At 40.6% G+C, this 17,350-nt stretch overlaps 2 protein-coding genes across 6 annotated transcripts in view; both read left to right on the plus strand.

Moving 5' to 3' along the window:
• The window catches only part of tie1 (tyrosine kinase with immunoglobulin-like and EGF-like domains 1), a 34,515-nt gene extending 33,883 nt beyond the window's left edge, over positions 1-632 (plus strand). For both annotated transcript variants that reach the window (XM_015971015.3, XM_054752092.2), the window contains 3 exons: positions 41-137; positions 208-307; positions 382-632. In XM_015971015.3, coding sequence (XP_015826501.3) covers positions 41-137; positions 208-307; positions 382-453 — 269 coding nt within the window. In that variant the 3' untranslated portion in view covers positions 454-632. The remainder of the gene's footprint in view (positions 1-40; positions 138-207; positions 308-381) is intronic.
• A 4,114-nt stretch (positions 633-4,746) lies between these two features.
• mpl (MPL proto-oncogene, thrombopoietin receptor) lies at positions 4,747-14,703 on the plus strand. Of its 4 annotated transcripts, none has more exons than XM_070553969.1 (12): positions 4,747-4,912; positions 6,013-6,133; positions 7,118-7,143; positions 7,217-7,368; positions 9,714-9,858; positions 10,042-10,156; positions 10,340-10,506; positions 10,695-10,837; positions 12,138-12,294; positions 12,467-12,548; positions 13,919-14,006; positions 14,095-14,703. In XM_070553969.1, exons 1-12 carry the CDS (start codon positions 4,810-4,812, stop codon positions 14,560-14,562), a joined length of 1,767 nt encoding a protein of 588 aa, XP_070410070.1. In that variant the 5' UTR covers positions 4,747-4,809; the 3' UTR covers positions 14,563-14,703. The 4 variants fall into 4 exon arrangements, with proteins under 4 accessions (XP_070410070.1, XP_070410071.1, XP_015826502.1 ...); XM_070553970.1 differs by having other exon boundaries at positions 6,968-7,143; positions 13,948-14,006; positions 14,095-14,224; XM_015971016.3 differs by having other exon boundaries at positions 4,748-4,912; positions 6,968-7,143.
• Positions 14,704-17,350: the final 2,647 nt, after the last annotated feature.

Here is a 17,350-nt window from a genome sequence, read left to right on the forward strand (position 1 = left end):
TGTGCTTATTTGTTCCTTCCCTCCTGTGTCTGTGCGTCAGGTGGCACACCTTACTGCGGGATGACATGTGCTGAACTATATGAGAAACTGCCACAAGGTTACAGGATGGAAAAACCCAAGAACTGTGATGATGAGGTGTAAGTATTGGCCTGGATACCTATTCAAATGGTCTGAAAACACGCTGACAGGCGTGTTTTGTCCTTCCAGCTACGAGCTAATGAAACAGTGCTGGAGGGATCGGCCTTATGAGAGACCTCCTTTCTCCCAAATCTCTGTCCAAGTCAGCAGGATGCAGGAAGCCAGGAAGGTACGGCGTTGCTCACATTTTCACATTTTTACCTCTGCTCACGAGTTCATTCAGAGACCTCGTCTATCTTCCAGGCTTACGTTAACATGGCTCTCTTTGAGAACTTCACCTACGCTGGAATAGACGCCACCGCTGAGGAAGCCTGACTACCAGCCCCCCCAGACCCTTGCATGCCGCATAGCTCCAAGAGAAAGCCACACTGCAGGTTGCAGCGATACTGCCACCTTCCTGCTGCTCAACGGCACAGCAGCAGACCTGGGCGCTCTACTGCAACCACTCAGTTATAGATGGAGGACTGTGAAAGGACACTTTGCTGAAAAGTGACATGGAGATTGTTTGGATATCGGTGGACAGATGCTACTCACTCTTATTTTCTCTGACTGCTGAAGGGGATTTTGCGGATTTGGAGCTATGCAACTTGCTGAAACACCACAGGGTCTGTGGGGCGTCAGAGCTGGAATTTCTTACTCATGTGGAGCATGAGATCTTTTCACTGTTGAAGTTGAGGACACACTAAGCAAAAGTTTTCAAACTTTCTGAGTGAATAAGGACAAATATTCATCACTGTAGCACTTGAACGGTCTCGTTTGTGCCATTTTTGTCATAATTATTAGGATTATTGCATACCACTGCCATGTGAAAGTAACTACTACTGTATTTTTGACACTTTTCAAAGAGAGCTGAGAAGAATTGAAGTTTTGTATTGTGTGTGTGGTCAGATTTTTATGTAGATTTAGTTAGAACCAATGTGGAAATGTAAGTGAAGCTAATTTCTATAAAAATAGTTTAGAAAAATGCATCTAATGGCCCCTTCACATGATATTTACTGTGTTGGAGGGCAATATAGACAATCTGTCTAGTTATAAATGTCTGAATATAACGTTTTAAGATTGTTAATTTAGTAGGCTGCTGAAATGATCTAGTCATATTTAGTCCTACTAGTGGGTGTACTTTGTGTGAAAATCCACCATAACAACTTGGATGTGAAGCGTTTGTGCAGTAGGGACATGAATGGTGCTGGGAGTCGTACCGCCTGTGCAGCCAGGTTGTTTTACTAAAAGTAGAGGGAAAATACCGAACCGTGCCCTTGGGAACAGTGGTCAGGCCGAGCTGCACTGGTCCGAGTTACTGAGTCGTGCTCCTGGAAAACCACCTTAAAGGTCCGTTTCTACTATCAGAAACGTCCCATCAGTTTTACGGGACCTTCACTGCATTCATCTGGACCTTCGTTTCATGAACTGGGGTATGTACTCTGAAAAAGCTCGGTAGAGTCGCTGGGCGGGACTTGTGGTTAACTCATGCTGATTGGTCGTAACTCCTGTTGACTTGTGTACAAATGGACGAGATGCTGGCACCCCCCCCCCCCCCCCCCCCCCCACACACACACACACACACACACACACACACGCACACACACACACACACACACACACACACACAACTCCACCATATTGGCTGCTATCTGTTCTTCTACAGTGGTCCTTTGGTCATTTAACACCACTTTCTACATTTCATTGTTGCCTAATTGGATTCAATTCCCACGTACTTCTGCAGAATCTAACTTTTCAAATGTTATTAATGTGGATGCCTTTTGGCGTTCATCAGTGACATCACTCAATTTCCCAGAACTTCCAAAGCGGAAAATGGTCTGTATTTGATAAAGCAGCTTCTAAGGTTCTACAACCCCCCAAGGCACTTTAAAATGCAATCCGTCATTCACCCACACACACATTCACTCGCTGGTGGTGAAGCACTACAATGTAGTCAACGCTGCTGGGGCATTCTGACAGAAGCAAAGCTGCCGAGAACTGCCACCAACAGTCTCTCTGACCACCACCAGCGCTAAATGTGGGTTGTGTCTTACCCAAGGACACAACGACCTGCAACCTTCCGATTACGAGAAAATGATTTGTTCACCTTGCTTGAACATGTGGAAATAATTATCTGAGGATAATTTTGTATTTTTTAGTCAGGAAAATGTCCCACTCGTTTACATGGAGGCGGCAGGTTTTGTAACTTATCCTGCAACCAGCCACCGGGGGCGCATTGGTTCCATGTGGCTTCATTTTCCATGTTGAATTCTTATGTGTAGTTATTATCTATGTTGATTAATGGAACATAGTTAACTATATCTAACAATAATGGTAATGTATGCACTGAGGAACACTGTACTCAGAAGTGTGCTGATAAATAAAGGTTTTGTATGGTAATTCTTTACTGCTGCCCTGTTGTTTTACCTCATCACACCAGGGTGGTTTTGTGGGGTTTTTTGGACTTTGTTGAACAGCACCAAGACTAAACGTCCTGTTTTTGGAGCCTTGGAGAGCTCAGGAACGCAGATCTGCAGCAAGCTGATCCCAGCTGCACTGGCCTGATCTGTCACCGGGCTTCCTCCTAATCCAACCACAGGCGCACAACTGTCTGTCAAGCATGCTTTCAGTGGCCAAGCTTCCTGAAGACTTTCTCACATGTGTAGTGAAGAAACAAATGTGGTTTTAGATGTATTTTTATCCATGTTGTGTGAAAGTGGTTGTTTTGGAAATGAAAAAAAAGTTTAGTTTAAAAACAAACCCTTTTGTGACCTTTGCACCCACCTGCTGCGCAGCCTGACCTTCACCCATGAAACCCTTCTTCTCCTTGTTTCTGTTGATGTTCACACAGAAATGACCAGAATCTCTTCAGGAGGGCTGACTGAGAACAACAACGGAAGACTCTTTAAGCTCTGTAACCTCATTTATGCGTTTAAGCATGAAGCCTTTGATCAAAATGTTTGTTGTGCAAAATTGTAAGAAGATGAATGTAGGACATCAGTTTTATTTCTCTTAAAGGTCAACTTCACTGAAAAAAATGTTTTAGTGATTTTTTCCAATTATAATTAGTCACTCTGAGTTTTTTGTGCAGGATGAACATGAAAATAGTCTCCTACATCCCCAGCATTAGCTTCTGATAGACAATAGCAGCCTACGGTTGCAACAACCGGCTAACAATTGAAAACAGATAACATGGGTTTACTAGTGACTTTTCTAGCCTACCTGATGGGTTTATATATATATAAATATATTTTATTATTTTGATGAACGAAATTTCTATTTTAATTATCATGCCATACGGCCGCGTCCCCAGAGGCACCTGTGGGGGCACTCCAGGAGTATGGGGTGGATGGTCTTTCGCTAATGGCCATTCAGTCCCTGTGCCAGAGGAGTTTGGACCACATAGCCGGCAGTAAGTCGGACCTGTTCCCAGTGAGGGTTGGACTCCGCCAGGGCTGCCCTTTGTCACCGATCCTGTTCATAACATTTATGGACAGGATTTCTAGGTGCAGCCGTGGTGTTGAGGGTGTGGAGTTTGGTGGCAGGAGAATCTCGTCTCTGCTTTATGCGGATGATGTGGTCCTCCTAGCTTCATCAGGCTCTGACCTTCAGCTCTTGCTGGGGAAGTTTGCAGCCGAGTGTGAAGCGGCTGGGAGGAGGATCAGCTCCTCCAAGTCTGAGACCATGGTTCTCGACCGGAAAAGGGCGGCTTGCCAACTCCGGGTCGGGAGAGAGGTCCTGCCTCAAGTGGAGGAGTTCAAGTATCTCAGGGTCAGAGGGTCATGGGTTTGTTTCCAGCTTCCACCAGGGGTATTCTGCTGTTGTGTCCTTGGGCAAGACACTTCACCCATCTTGCCTGTGCTAGTGGTGGTCAGAGGGGTCGACGGCGCCAGATGGCAGCCTCACCTCTGTCAGACTGCAATCAATGAAGCAATCAAAAATAAATAAATAAAATAAAATAATCATAGCACAATGAAATCAAAGTGCCCTTTCTATTGTTAAAATAAAAACACAAGTTAACAAAGGCTTTAAAAATATAAAATTAGACTAGATAAAAACACCAGTCTTCATCCATGAATGCCTCACACCACACTTCCCTTTAGAGGGCATTGGCACAGGACTTAAAAGCTACTTCTTTATATATAAATGCAGGTTTAATGAACATAAATGTGTGAGAGGATGATGCTCTGGTGTGTGATGCTGCTGCAGGATGTGATAAATCAGCACACCTGCTTCTGTTACAGCAACCTAACTTTTATGCTTTTATTTATATATTTGAAGAGGGCATAAACCTCTCATGAATGTTGACTAAAGGAAGGATGTAAAGAAAAAAAAAAGAGTCGAGCTGCTCCACAACATCTTGAGTGTTAGCGATTCTGAAAACCACAATGAGCTAATAAGGATTTATTGGTCTTTTATTATAATTTTTTCTATATTAAATGTCTTTAATCCCTGTTAGAAATGTGTTGTATCAGCAGCAGGAAGTATAGCTGTTAATAAAATAAAACTAATTTACCCCCTCCTTCCCAACTCGAAAAAACTCACTTCCTGCTTTTTATCTTTTCACTTTGGCTCAACCCTCCCGCATCGTGTAGCTCCGCCCATTTACCTAAAATTACTCATAATAATAACGTCAATGTGTGAGGTGGTAAACATGCAGGTGGGTTAGAAAACACAGGACAACAATTCACCATGAACGCACTCCGCATGTGGAGGATATTTCTGATTAGGTTCTGGATTCCAGCTGATTGCCAAATCAACACCAGTACTGGAACCGACCATCTTTCAGAGGAAGGTACGCTGTAAAACTATTAGTTTCCCTTTAACTGTAACAGTTGTACTTTTAATATTGAAAGACATGTTAACTGACTGTTTAGATCTCTTAAAAATGCATGTTTTTATTAAAAGACATAACTAAATGTAATTTGCTGTAATGTAACAGCTCCTTGCATTTTGCTTTTTCATCTGCAGGACTTTGCAAAGTTTTTAATAATTTTATGAAAAAAACAATTTTCTGCATTTCAGTTGAGCATGAAAGGATGTATCTGTAGGGATGAGATAATTTCTTGTGCAGGACAAGGTTTGCAGAAGGTGTCCTTTTTCTGAAGCAGTAGAGAACACTATTTGTAACTGTGTGGATGTCACGAGCAGAACTCAGAAGACCCGTGAAGACGCCAAACACAGAAAAGTAGATAAAAGCGTCTTTTATTTGCTGCAGAGTTACCTGGTGGATGAGGCTGAAGACAGAGTCAGAGACAGGCGAAGGTCGTAAAGGCAGGCAGCGAAAAAGGCAGGGGTCAGGGGAAAAACGAGGTCCGGAGGCAGAGATCAGGCAGGGTGGATGGCTGGAGAATTTACTGGCGAAGGCTTTCAATAATCTGGCAGAGACTGGATAGCTGGATGGTTCTTATATAGTAGGGGAAGCAGGTGTGCTGAGGAGTCAGGAGCAGGTGAAGTGGATGAAGCTGATGACAGGAACAGGTGAGAAGAATGGAGTTGATTGTGGTTGCCAGGGGAAACAGGGCTTGTCAGGAGCTTGGTGAAGGGACCAGGTGAGCTGAATGAAGGTTAAATGAGGAGGCAGAGGAGGGTGAAGGGTGGGAGTCATGACAGTGGAAGCCTTTTATTTGGTGGACAAAACTGGAAAGTTGCAAAACACTTGTGCATTTACATTTTTGCCAAATCATGCATCCTATTGTTACAAAATTAAAGTATTGCTCAGCAGAAAGAACCGTGAAATCTAACTTCTGCAAAGCATTTAAACAGAATGCTCCATAACTTTGAAATAAAGATGCATTTTCTGTGCTTTAAGAGGATATATAGAAACATATAAACTCTAACTAACCATCTTGTTTGTTGTGTATGTTTCACGTGTGTTTGTCACTCGTGGAGCAGTTATCCAGGTCCTGAAGGATGAGGAGAATCCAAAATGCTTCACACGCAGGGGAGAGGATTTCACCTGCTTCTTTGAGACCAAAGAGAACAAGAATTTTCACTTCTTCTACCAATGTGCAGAGTATGTTGTTTATACTAAATACCACATTTGTGATACATCTCTAATGATATTGTTGATTTGCAATAACAACAATACAAATACATACATATGTGTGTGTGTGTGTGTGTGTGTGTGTATACATATATATATATATATATGTGTGTGTATATATATATATATATATATATATATATATATATATATATATATATATATATGTGTGTGTGTGTGTATATGTGTGTATATACTTGCAAAATTGCCACAAACACATAAATAGTCGATAAAAAGACCCCAGCTGTGTGTGTGGTTATTTTAACTGAACCCCAAAATAACTTTTTTTTTTGTTAATTAACTGTATAATTGGGTCTATATAAATGCAATCTTTCTGTTTCTGTGCATTTTTGACATGTGTGTGTAAACTTGATTAAATCCAGAATCTAGGTCTAAAAACATCTTAGTGCTGCTCCCTGTTGCAGAACAGCGGCTACTGCACTTTAAACTTGTGATTGACTGGGGCTGGAACAATTTCACGTCATCGGTACAGTCTCCTCCCACCCCCCTCCCTCCCAGGATGAAAATTCCCCCACACTTGGCCATGCCACTCTGTGCCTCCTGGCAACGCCCACTTTCAGGGCATTTTTCAAATCTTGACTGGGTGTGGAGTTACATTTTCTGATGGTGTGCAGTCCCTCTTTAAACGAAATGCCTATATGTTTAGGCTCGGTCCTAAACTCAGATCAGGTTGGAAACTAGTCAAACACTCAGAAGGCTTCCAATACCAAGATATGAAAAATGTAACTTTTTATAAGCATTTCTAGAAATATTTGAAAAACTAATGTTGTTTTTAATCACTAGGCTACAAAGAAAGAAGTGTGAGGTGTCTGTTCATGAAACAGACAACGGGACTTTTCTGCATGTCTGCTCCTTTCCCAAGACAGATGTTTTTATGTTTACTGAGACAGAAATGCAAGTGATGGATCCCACTAACAACTCTGTACTCTACAGTCGAACCGTTCATGTGGAGGATCATTGTAAGTCGTTTCTTTTATTCTTTTTAACCCTCACTATCAGAAATGCACTAATTTGTTGTTTTATTTTCTGCAGATCTTCTAAAACCTCCCTTCAAAATATCTGTAAAGCCAAATGGTCAGGTTGGAGAACTGAAGGTTTCCTGGGATACAGAAGGTGGAGAAGATCTGGAAAAAGAGTACAGAATTCGATACTCATCCGGGGAATCTGGAGAAAAGACAAAACACGTAAGCATGAAGCCTCTTTCACACGTCCAGCTTCCGGACAAACTGCCATTCACACAGACTGCGGTTTGTCTCCGTATAGCTGCTCCCACAAAAAAATCAGATGAAAAGAAATTTGACACAATCCAGTAAAAAATGTACCTGTAAAAAGAACGTGAACCATCACACACTACACTAAACTGGAGTAAACAAAACTACAATGTAAACTCCATCTCATTAATAAAACAAAAATAATGCTACACCAGTTTTATTTTGAAAAATATCAGCTGAACCTTGCTGAAACACATCTCATTTCCTGTCTGGCTCATGTAACTTTAGCTGTGTGATAATCCACATGCAGACGCCATACGGACGCCATATGGTGTGATCGAGGCTTTAGCCTTTGTTTAAAAAGTATTTTTAAAAATTGAATTATTATGATTGTCTAACCCACTGGCCAGCCAAAAAGATAAATAAATAAATAAAGTCACCACCTGGATTTAACTAGCAAATAGGTACAAGCCTCCTATTGGATACTTACTGCAGATTATCTTTCAGCTGGCAACAAGTTGTTAACCAACTAGCACAATGATTTGCTTCTCCTGTCTTAAACAACCATATGGAAAGACACATGGCGGTCGTGGGAAAGATGTTTGTGTGAGAAAGGTCAGATCATTGCATTAAGCAGAGAAAACATCTAAGGAGATTGCAGAAATGGCTACAACTGGGTTAAAAACTGCTCAACACATCATCAATGCAAGATCTTGGTGACACATCAATGCAATACTGGATGGAAATAAATCTTTCACATTGCAGAAGCTCATCGAAACAATGCCACAGCGAATGCGTGCCATAATCAAAGCTACAGGAGGTCCAACGAAATATTAGTGTGTGACTTTTTTTTTTAATGGCAACTTTTTTGGGGGGGCTGGGCAGTGTATAAACGATTATTTCTAAATCGTGCTGTTTTTAAATAAAATTAAAATCCAAAATTCCTTCTTTTCTTTTTTTTTTGTTGCAGTCTGATTATTGTCCTAACTTGCTTTTTTAATTGTGTGTAAATACAGTGTTGTGAAAAGTTCTTGCCTAGTTGCAGGTTTCTTCTACTTTCTAGATTTTTTTGTCACTTAAATGTTTCAGACCAGCAAACACAGTTCAACATCAGACAAATATAACACGAGTTAAACAAGCTTTAATGTGAATTAATTAATGGTGATTAGCCTAGCTATTTGGAAAGCTGAGTTCAGTTTAACCAGCCACACTCACCTGCAGAGTAGAGAAATGACTTCAACAAATCCTGTCAAAGAAAGAAAGGAAGAAGAAAGAAAACAATGTTTTATATGGCGCCTCTGAAGATAAAAATCACGAGGTGCTTCACAAAATAAAACATAATTAATATATAAAAAAGATGTCAAAATATGATTCAAAATATGTTTAAAATAAGAGAAAAGAATTGTCAAAAAATATAATGTAAGGAAAGGGAGAGCAAATGAATGGGACAGAGGGAAATCAGTGGATCTTGGGGGGAAAGGCGGAATAAGTAGAGCAGAATAAGGAGAGAGTGGTGATGAAGGTCACACCAAAGCCAACTTGAACAGGTGAGTTTTCAGCTGCTTTTTAAAGGAGACCACTGAGTCCACTGTTCACCACTATCACAATAACATGAGTGAACTCCCGTTCCACATGATATCATTTCATGCTAACAGCTAGCAGTCCAATGTCATCGTTACACAGTTGCCCTTTAATTGTGTAGTGCCCTGGTTTACACACCTCTTGTTCCCAAACATAGCCAGTCCCCCTCCTTTCCTCATACTGCTGTTCTTGGTCCTGTCTACCCGTAGCAGAGGAAAGTTGTGTAAAAGACACACAATGGGATGGGATGAGCGGCGTGAGCCAAGTCTCCGTAAACAGGTGTAATGAATCAAAAGGGTCAATTTTCACCATAGAATTGACACAGTGACCTTTCATGCACGCCAGAGCTGTAAAGTAAAGGCTACACCAGCTGGAGAATTCAGACGCACAAATCAACCTTTTGCTCACTTATTGTTCTTCAATGCAGACATAAATAAACTGCCAAGGTCTCCCACAAAAGCCATTTCCTCCCTTATCTCAGACTGCTGGATACCTCACTCTGACTAAAAAGTGAACTTTTACAACTCAGCTCAATACTACAGCTCTGCACACCCTAATTAATCCTCACATGAGCACAGACGTACATTATTAAGTGGATATTGATCCCAAATGATCAATAACTCAGCTAAAACTCAACTATACAGAAAAAAAGAAACAAACAGCAGTCAGCAGCCAGGTCCACCAGCACCGGAAGTTAAAAATAATCATGATATAATCAAGGTGTTGCATCATTACAGGTTAAGGACAAAGATGTCAGCCTCCACCTGGTACCAGGTGAGGAGATAAAGGTCCAGGTTTCTGTGAAAGCATCTTTTTCACCAGAAGAGGGTCACTGGAGCAGCTGGTCCAAACCTGTTGGAGCTTCAGTTCCCCAAAGTGCAGGTGTGTGTGTGTGTGTGTGTGTGTGTGTGTGTGTGTGTGTGTGTGTGTGTGTGTGTGTGTGTGTGTGTGTGTGTGTGTGTGTGTGTGTGTGTGTGTGTGTGAGCAATCAAAGGCTGCAAGGGACTAAATATGAAAAGAAAACTCATAGATTAAGAAAGAACCTATTGCTGTTTTTCCTTTGAGATGATATCTCACTGGTATGTTCGACCTCTGACCTGCACAACGTTACCTGTCACTGGAACGAGACCAGATACGAAACAGAGATTAAATACAAACTTTTCTACAAAACAACTTCCAGGTAATTTTGTTTCATGCATCTAGCTGCATTTTTTAACACAACCACAGATTAAAAACATTAAAAAGCAGATTTCCACATGCAGTAAAATGAGTTTTTATACTCTCCTTCTGCATAGTGTGCACACTACTGCTTATGTTGTCGTTTTGCTGGGATTATAAAACTTACTTAATGGAACCATTTCAGAAATGTGCTGAACTGGACCGAATGGAGCAGCTGTCTGCCCGGAGAAGCGTCTGATGTGTGTCACTTTAGTGGAGACGAGTTCAGCAAAATAAAAGTCAAGCTCAGCAGCACTTCAGAGAAGGTCAACAGAACTTTCTTCAGTCAAGAGTTTATGCTCCGAAACTCCAGTGAGTTCCACTTGCTTTTCTCTACATTTGCTCCAAAGCACTAAAGTCAATGAATATTTTTTTATAGTTTATTCTGTTGCTAAAACCCTCCTTTTGTCCATGTGTCCTAGTCACTGGACCCTGTGTTGATCATGCTAAAAGGAAAAGGTGTTAATTTTTGATCTTTGACCCTTTTATCTTTTGTGTAGTTAAAACCGCAGCACCAGGCCATCTGAGAGGAGTGCCGGGTAAAGGCAACCTGTGTCTGGACTGGAAAGCCCCTCTTCCATCTCTGAAAAACCATCTGCAGTATGAAGTGAAAATTAAGATCAAAGGAGGGGAACAGTGGAGTGTGAGTCACATTTTACATGCAGGCTGATGTTTGAGCCGTTTTTTCTTCATGGCCTTGAAGGCAGCGTGTTGGTGGTCTCGGATGAAACTGTAGAAGCTGATAAATCTTTGAGTTCATTTTAAAGGTTTTGTGCTGAAGTTTATTCAATCTTTTTATTTATTTTATGGCAAAATCATCTTGTAACTTTGTACTGAATGAGTTAAAGCAATGTATTAAAACTTTAGTTTTCTTCTTTTTTTAACATATTTTATCTTTTAACCACTTGCTTAACTGTTTGCACCCTACTCTCTGACATACACTACCACTCCAACATCACCACAATATCAAACGTCAATATATCTGAAGTTTATTGTTGTAAAAGCAGAGATTTGTTCAGGAAATGACTAGATGGGTTTGGGTTAAAGAGCAAGTCACCCCCAAATCAACTTTTTTTTCTGATAAACTACAAAAATGTGTGTCTAATCGTGCTGCAGACACATGCATTCAATAGTTTTGCACTTTAGTGCATTTTAGTTAAAATTTTTATTTTCCGCCTGAAACTGTCAGTGTTGTGCCGTTGTCAGGTAAAAACTCTGCACTACATTTAAATTTTTATCTGCCATCGCTATTGGCTAAGAGGTACCCTAGAACGTTAGTTGGTACAATATGATGTCACAATGTCGTTGTGAGCCTGTGTGTGTGTGCGTGCGTGTGTGTGCGTGTGTGTGTGTGTGTGTGTGTGTGTGTGTGTGTGTGTGTGTGTGTGTGTGTGTGTGTGTGTGTGTGTGTGTGTGTGTGTGTGTGTGTGTGTGTGTGTGTGTGTGTGTGTGTGTGTGTGAATGACTGGTGAATTAATCACTGGAAAAACACCTGTTTAGCACAATGGATTAATTAGACCAGTACTCCCCACTTATCAAAACCCAAACATCTGAACCATTTAGCATAAGAACGTATCAAAGTATTTAAGTAACTTCATTCCATCATGAACTAATTACTGTCTTTAACCAAAATGGCATCACATGATGACTTTTTAGTATTTAAATTAGTGATATTAGGGATATTGTAATATTAATCAGTAATATTATAAGATTCTCGGGAAGAAAATGATGCTTCCTAATGACAAAATAGAAAATTGGGAACCATTGACATTGATTAAGATAATAAATAAATGCAGCACATTCAATTCTGAACAAAACTGGTAATTCTGTTTGAAAATGTATGACAACATGGAATTATTGAGGGTTGGAATGAAGGCAGCTTGTCTATTCTGGTAATAGAAATAATAAATTATTACTAATGATGATGATTTCATTCACACCAGCAGACAATAAAAGGCCCAGAGACCAACATGTGTGTGAAGGCTCCACCAGAGTCCCAGTTCAGTGTTCAAATCAGAGTTGAACCAACTGGGACCGTTTACTCGGGGTACTGGAGTGACTGGTCCAGTGTGCTCAATGGTGACATCCTACCCGACACTGGTAAGCTTGAACTAATACAATTAATTACAATTTTAGATCAAAGCCATCCAATTTTTATTTATGAGTTTATAATTTCAAAAATTCTTAATTCATTGATACATTTAATCCTTTCATGTGATTTTGAAAAACAATGTACTGGTTTTGTTCCGTTCACACTGACTTTTTTTTTTAGACATGCTGCTCATGTCGTGTGTCCTTGTTCTCGTGATGATCACAGCCTTCATCTTCATCTCTCTGTTTTTCCTTTATTGCAGGTAAAATTTCATAAAATAATCCACAGAACATTTCAGAATACTTGTAAAGAAAAAGAGCAGTTTTGGACATTTTTAGAGACTGTGTTTACTGATAATTTGTTTTAACTTGTTATGTTTTAAATATGATCAGTCATGAGTTTAACATGCAGGCTGAACATGAAAATAGTCTACCCCTAATTTCCTCCATTAGCCACAGATAAAAAAAAAGGGAAACTCTCGCATTAGAAAAGATCTACATCACACTGAGAATTTGTATTCATGGACTCACCCATCTCCGCTCATGTTGGGGAAGGCTGTTGTTGGTTTAGCGTCCAGGAAACATCAGAGCACATCTCGGCTAGTAAAAGCTAACTGTAAGCATTAGCAACTCCACCACATGGCAGAAGATCCTCCAGACTTGCGTTATTTATGGGGATAAAACATCAACGTTGCAAAGCAGTTGGTGGTAGTCACGTTGCTGTTAGCCAATCAGAGGCAAGATGTCTGAATGTCAGGAAATAAAGCCTAGTTTATGCTTCTCCGTCTGCATCCGTACGGAGACATGCAATGCCATTATCCGTCGTTGTGAGGGCTCTCCAGCAAGCTTGCAAGGACGGACAGAGTCGAGCCCACTTTTCTAAATGTCTGTCGAACGAGACAAAGAGCGTGCGCATGTGATTGGTCAGGACACAGCTCCCTTTAAATCCATCAGCAGCACCGCTATCGCGACCTAAAAAAAATAGAGCCGACGATAAGTAGCGGCAGACACGGAGCAGCTTGAAGAATACTTCGTGGAAAAACACTACAAATATGAACGTTTTATTCTTCCGTGACTGGATGAGTATAAAGAGAAGAAGCAAGCATTTTATTTGTGGACAGAAATAACAGGAAACCTAGGTTTAGAGGTGGCAATCGCATGAAGAGGTGAAGGAGAACGAAGGACAATTTTGGTTGTTATCAAGCATCGGAAATTCAAAAAACACAACATAAACACAACAGTAAACTATCTTGGACTGGATCCATGACAGGATGCCCCAGAATAGCACTACGCCCTCTGCTGTCATGGCGAGGAGTTGCTTTGCAACACTCACCAGGTGATGGAGACGCCAGAAGGTAAAACATCTCCGTCATTACGTGTGCATGCCTCCCTCGTGTCGGTGACATAGATACATAAGACTCTAAACCTTGCTGTCTTCTGCTCCCCTCTGCTCTGGCTAACAAGAGATCAACTCACAAGGCACTAATTTATACTAGAGACCTCCACATGTGTTAAAAAACAAGTGAACTTGGTCTTTAATAAAAAAATAATGTGGGAATTAAAGCTCTCAATCACATATTTTATGCATTTCTGCCACATTACAACACTTGTTTATTTTTTTTTATCCCAACAGTAAGCTAAAGCAGTTTTTTTGGCCTCCAGTTCCAAACCTGGAAAAGGTTCTACAAGAACTTCTGGTTGACATCAACCAACAGAAATGGGTGAATTTTTGTACAAGCACCATTTCGTTCTAAAATGCATTACACTGCCTCTTCTGGTTTGTAAAGTGAAATCCCGGTGCCATTTCAGAGCTCTCCGGTCACAACAAAGCATTATTTTGAAGACACCACTTCATCAGTTGTGGAGATCATGTCTGAAGGTGAGCTTCCAAGACTGCACAAGCCCTCAGAGGAATCCTCTGATCTCCTGCCGTCCTATGGAAGTTTCTCCTCAGGAGGACCTGAAGATGGAAGTCTTGGGTCTGAAGTCCCCCCAGATTACGTGACTCTGAACAAAGAGCTCACCTTCCTCTGCCTTGCAGGAAACAGCTATTTGTATGAGCAAGTCAAAGTGAAGGAAGGTTGCCAGGTAGGAGACGAGCTCCTCCACACTAGTTTCTGTTCCTGCTCTGATTGCTCCACTTGTGCTAAAACTTTCTTAGGCAACACCTACTTTAACCAGTCCTACCTGTCTGGGAGTAAGTGTGCAGACATAAATGGTGAGATTAGAGCAGAAACTGGTCCAGAAAACCCTTACACCAATCTTTCAATCAGCTGAATTTACAGCGGAATCCGTGAACCTCATCTCTGGGGGTGCAGATTTAAAGTTAGTCTGTCAGATTTCAACTCAGTCACGGCGTGTTTCTCAGTGCCAAGGAACCTCGCCTTGATGTCTTGGGCCCGCCCCGGTTGCCTAGGAGATATGTCATCAGGAGCCGCCAAGGCGTGATCCAATGTTCATGATCTACCGAGGCGTGTGTTCTCCGTTTGTTAGCCGTTTAGCTAGCTGAGCAAGGATACACGGGAGGAGTCGTCTAGCTTGGTCAAAAATTACCCAGAATACAACGCGGTATTTTCAAAAAGACGGCAGATCAGAAGCCGGCAGCTACTTCAGGGACAATTTTCAAGTTTAAAAGTAAGTCAGCTAATTTAAAATGTTTTTTAGATCCAAATAAGTTATCTATTGTTGGTTAGTTGCTTAGTAGTTGCAGCTTCAGTGGCTAGCGGGTAGTAACTCACTTATATTTTTTATTTAACAAACATATGCACAATTAAAAAAGTAAAAGGCTCATTATATATTTATATTGAAACTAATACATATGTAATATAGCGTTATCTCCCGTGTCACGTGACATTACGTGGCCGCCGTGGAAGCCGCGGTCACGTGATGCAAGTCTGTTCCATTTAACCGTTTTCTTTGGCCTAGGAAGGACGGTGTCCTCATAAGCAAGGTGCCTGGCCTCGCAAGACATCGCCTCGCAAGGCCAGGCGCCTTGTCATTGAGAAACACCCACAGTGTTTTTATTCCTGCTTTGTGCAGCAGAGGCTATTTGTGAGCTTGCATGCATTATTGTGTTCTTCTGGGTTGTTTTCCGTTTGAATGGAACATTTTTGTATCTTTTTATTTTGTTTCAGATACAATAATAAATACAGCAGATCTACAATGTAAAATAGATGCTTCGTGAACATTATGTGTGTGTTAATGACTGATTGTGTTGTAAAGCGCCTTGAGGGGTTCCAGGACTCTAGTAGGCACTGTATCAAATACAGACCATTTACCATTAGATTAATAACAACGAGCATGGAGCGGCAGTTTATGTAGCACTGAAATAAAAGGCCATTTCAAATATCTGCATTTTGTATTTTAGTTTAGAAAAAGGAATAAAAGAAAAATGATGGCTGGTGACTAAAAGTAACACCAACTGATCCTTTTTATGTTTATAATGGTTTCAGGATTTGTATATAAATAAACATCTGCTTGTATTTTGATCTCATTTAGTAAATGTCACATTTATCCACAAATTATGGGTTTGTTTTATTTTTTACTCAAATAAAAAAGCAACTTGTTTTGTTTTTAAAGCCAAATTAATTTGTTTTTATTTTTTAGAGAGAGAGAGAGAGAGAGAGAGAGAGAGAGAGAGAGAGACTTTTTGTGTACCTGAAATTTGTGCAGAAACATGTGTAATTTGTTTTACTTTTCTGCCACTAGGTGGCAGCAGAGATCAACAAGCTAAAAATGAGTTTTCCTCGGATAGTTGACCACTGCTTTGAAGCTGTGTAATCTTCATCTGTAAGACTTAAAAGCAGAAATAGTTTCTCAGAAGCTGTGAAATTAAATAACTTTAGTTCTAATAAAATCACACAACAAAGACTGATACTAGATCTTAATTTATTGATAAAATAGATGGAACTGGAAACAATCAAATACATTATTACTGACATTTCATATGAAAAAGAATAGACCTGAGATGGAATGAGAATAAACTAGGCTGAATCAAGGCAACAGTAGTACAGTATACACCCTCAAAGAGCATGTTGGGACAACTAATCACAGTTCAGCCAACCAAGAGCCAAACAACTACCAAACAACTTTTTAACTGCGTGTGAGGGGAAGAACATTTAGATAATGTTATTAGTTGTATTTAAACATAGTCAGTCTGGTCCTCTCAGCAACTGAAGCATTAGAAGAAAACCTGAAACTTAATGTCTGTGATCAAATCCACAGTTCATCAGAGCGTATGAAACCAAAACCATGAAATAATCCAAAACCTGTCCATGAGCTAAAAGGTGAAGATGGGAGAAAGCGAGACAGGCAGAAGTGAAAAGAGTTTGTGTTTACGGCCGAACAAGCTTCTCCTCCTGAACAGGAATTCTTTCCGTGCTTCATCACTGCTCACTTGCACACATACGCTAAAGTCTGCAGAGGGAGCTTGAGTCACCTCCTGATGTCATTTCCTCTGCTTTCACTAACAATCACAGAGTGAAGCATGGTGGATTCAGGCGAGGTGGGATGTTCAGGTCGGGCTGTATGTCGTCATGGTCGCCCGCCTCAGACTGACATGAGGATTGTTAAATGAGACCGGGATAAAACCACTGAGTAGTGATTCTGAATGCAGAGGGTTACCTAACTGCAGTCCAGCGAGCTTTTAAAGCCCACAACATCTACAGACAGACTTCAAAAATGAGCCTAATTTGCATTTTAGGCACAAGACCTCATAAAAAGGCAAGTCACAGTTAAAATGGTGCATTTAAAGGATGCAACCTAAATTCAATCACATTGTTCTTCTCTTGGAGCTCTGTTCTGTACCTCTCTGGTAGATTTGATCGTACAGTGGCACAGATCAGCTGGCTAAGTGCTGTTTGTTATTTCTGAGGATTTTTCACTGATTGGTCAAACTAACATTTTCTGCAAGTTAGAGGATTTGATTCACATTGTTTCCTTCCCTTCTCACTGGAAAATGAACTTTAACCGTTAGAATAAAGGAATAAAACTCACATTAAAAGAAGCAGAGACTGAAAAATCCCTGCAAATTACTTGTTTTGTCTTATGAATGATTTTTTTCATG

This window comes from Nothobranchius furzeri, chromosome 8, assembly GCF_043380555.1.
Source record: "Nothobranchius furzeri strain GRZ-AD chromosome 8, NfurGRZ-RIMD1, whole genome shotgun sequence".
In the NCBI taxonomy this organism is placed as follows: domain Eukaryota; kingdom Metazoa; phylum Chordata; class Actinopteri; order Cyprinodontiformes; family Nothobranchiidae; genus Nothobranchius; species Nothobranchius furzeri.

Excerpts from the sequence above, each read along its gene's own strand:
- mpl (XM_015971016.3), top strand. The coding sequence starts at position 4,810 with ATGAACGCACTCCGCATGTGGAGGATATTTCTGATTAGGTTCTGGATT. Across the intron at positions 10,157-10,339 it reads TTCTACAAAACAACTTCCAG|AAATGTGCTGAACTGGACCG; the intron begins GTAATTTTGTTT and ends GAACCATTTCAG. Across the intron at positions 12,295-12,466 it reads TGACATCCTACCCGACACTG|ACATGCTGCTCATGTCGTGT; the intron begins GTAAGCTTGAAC and ends TTTTTTTTTTAG.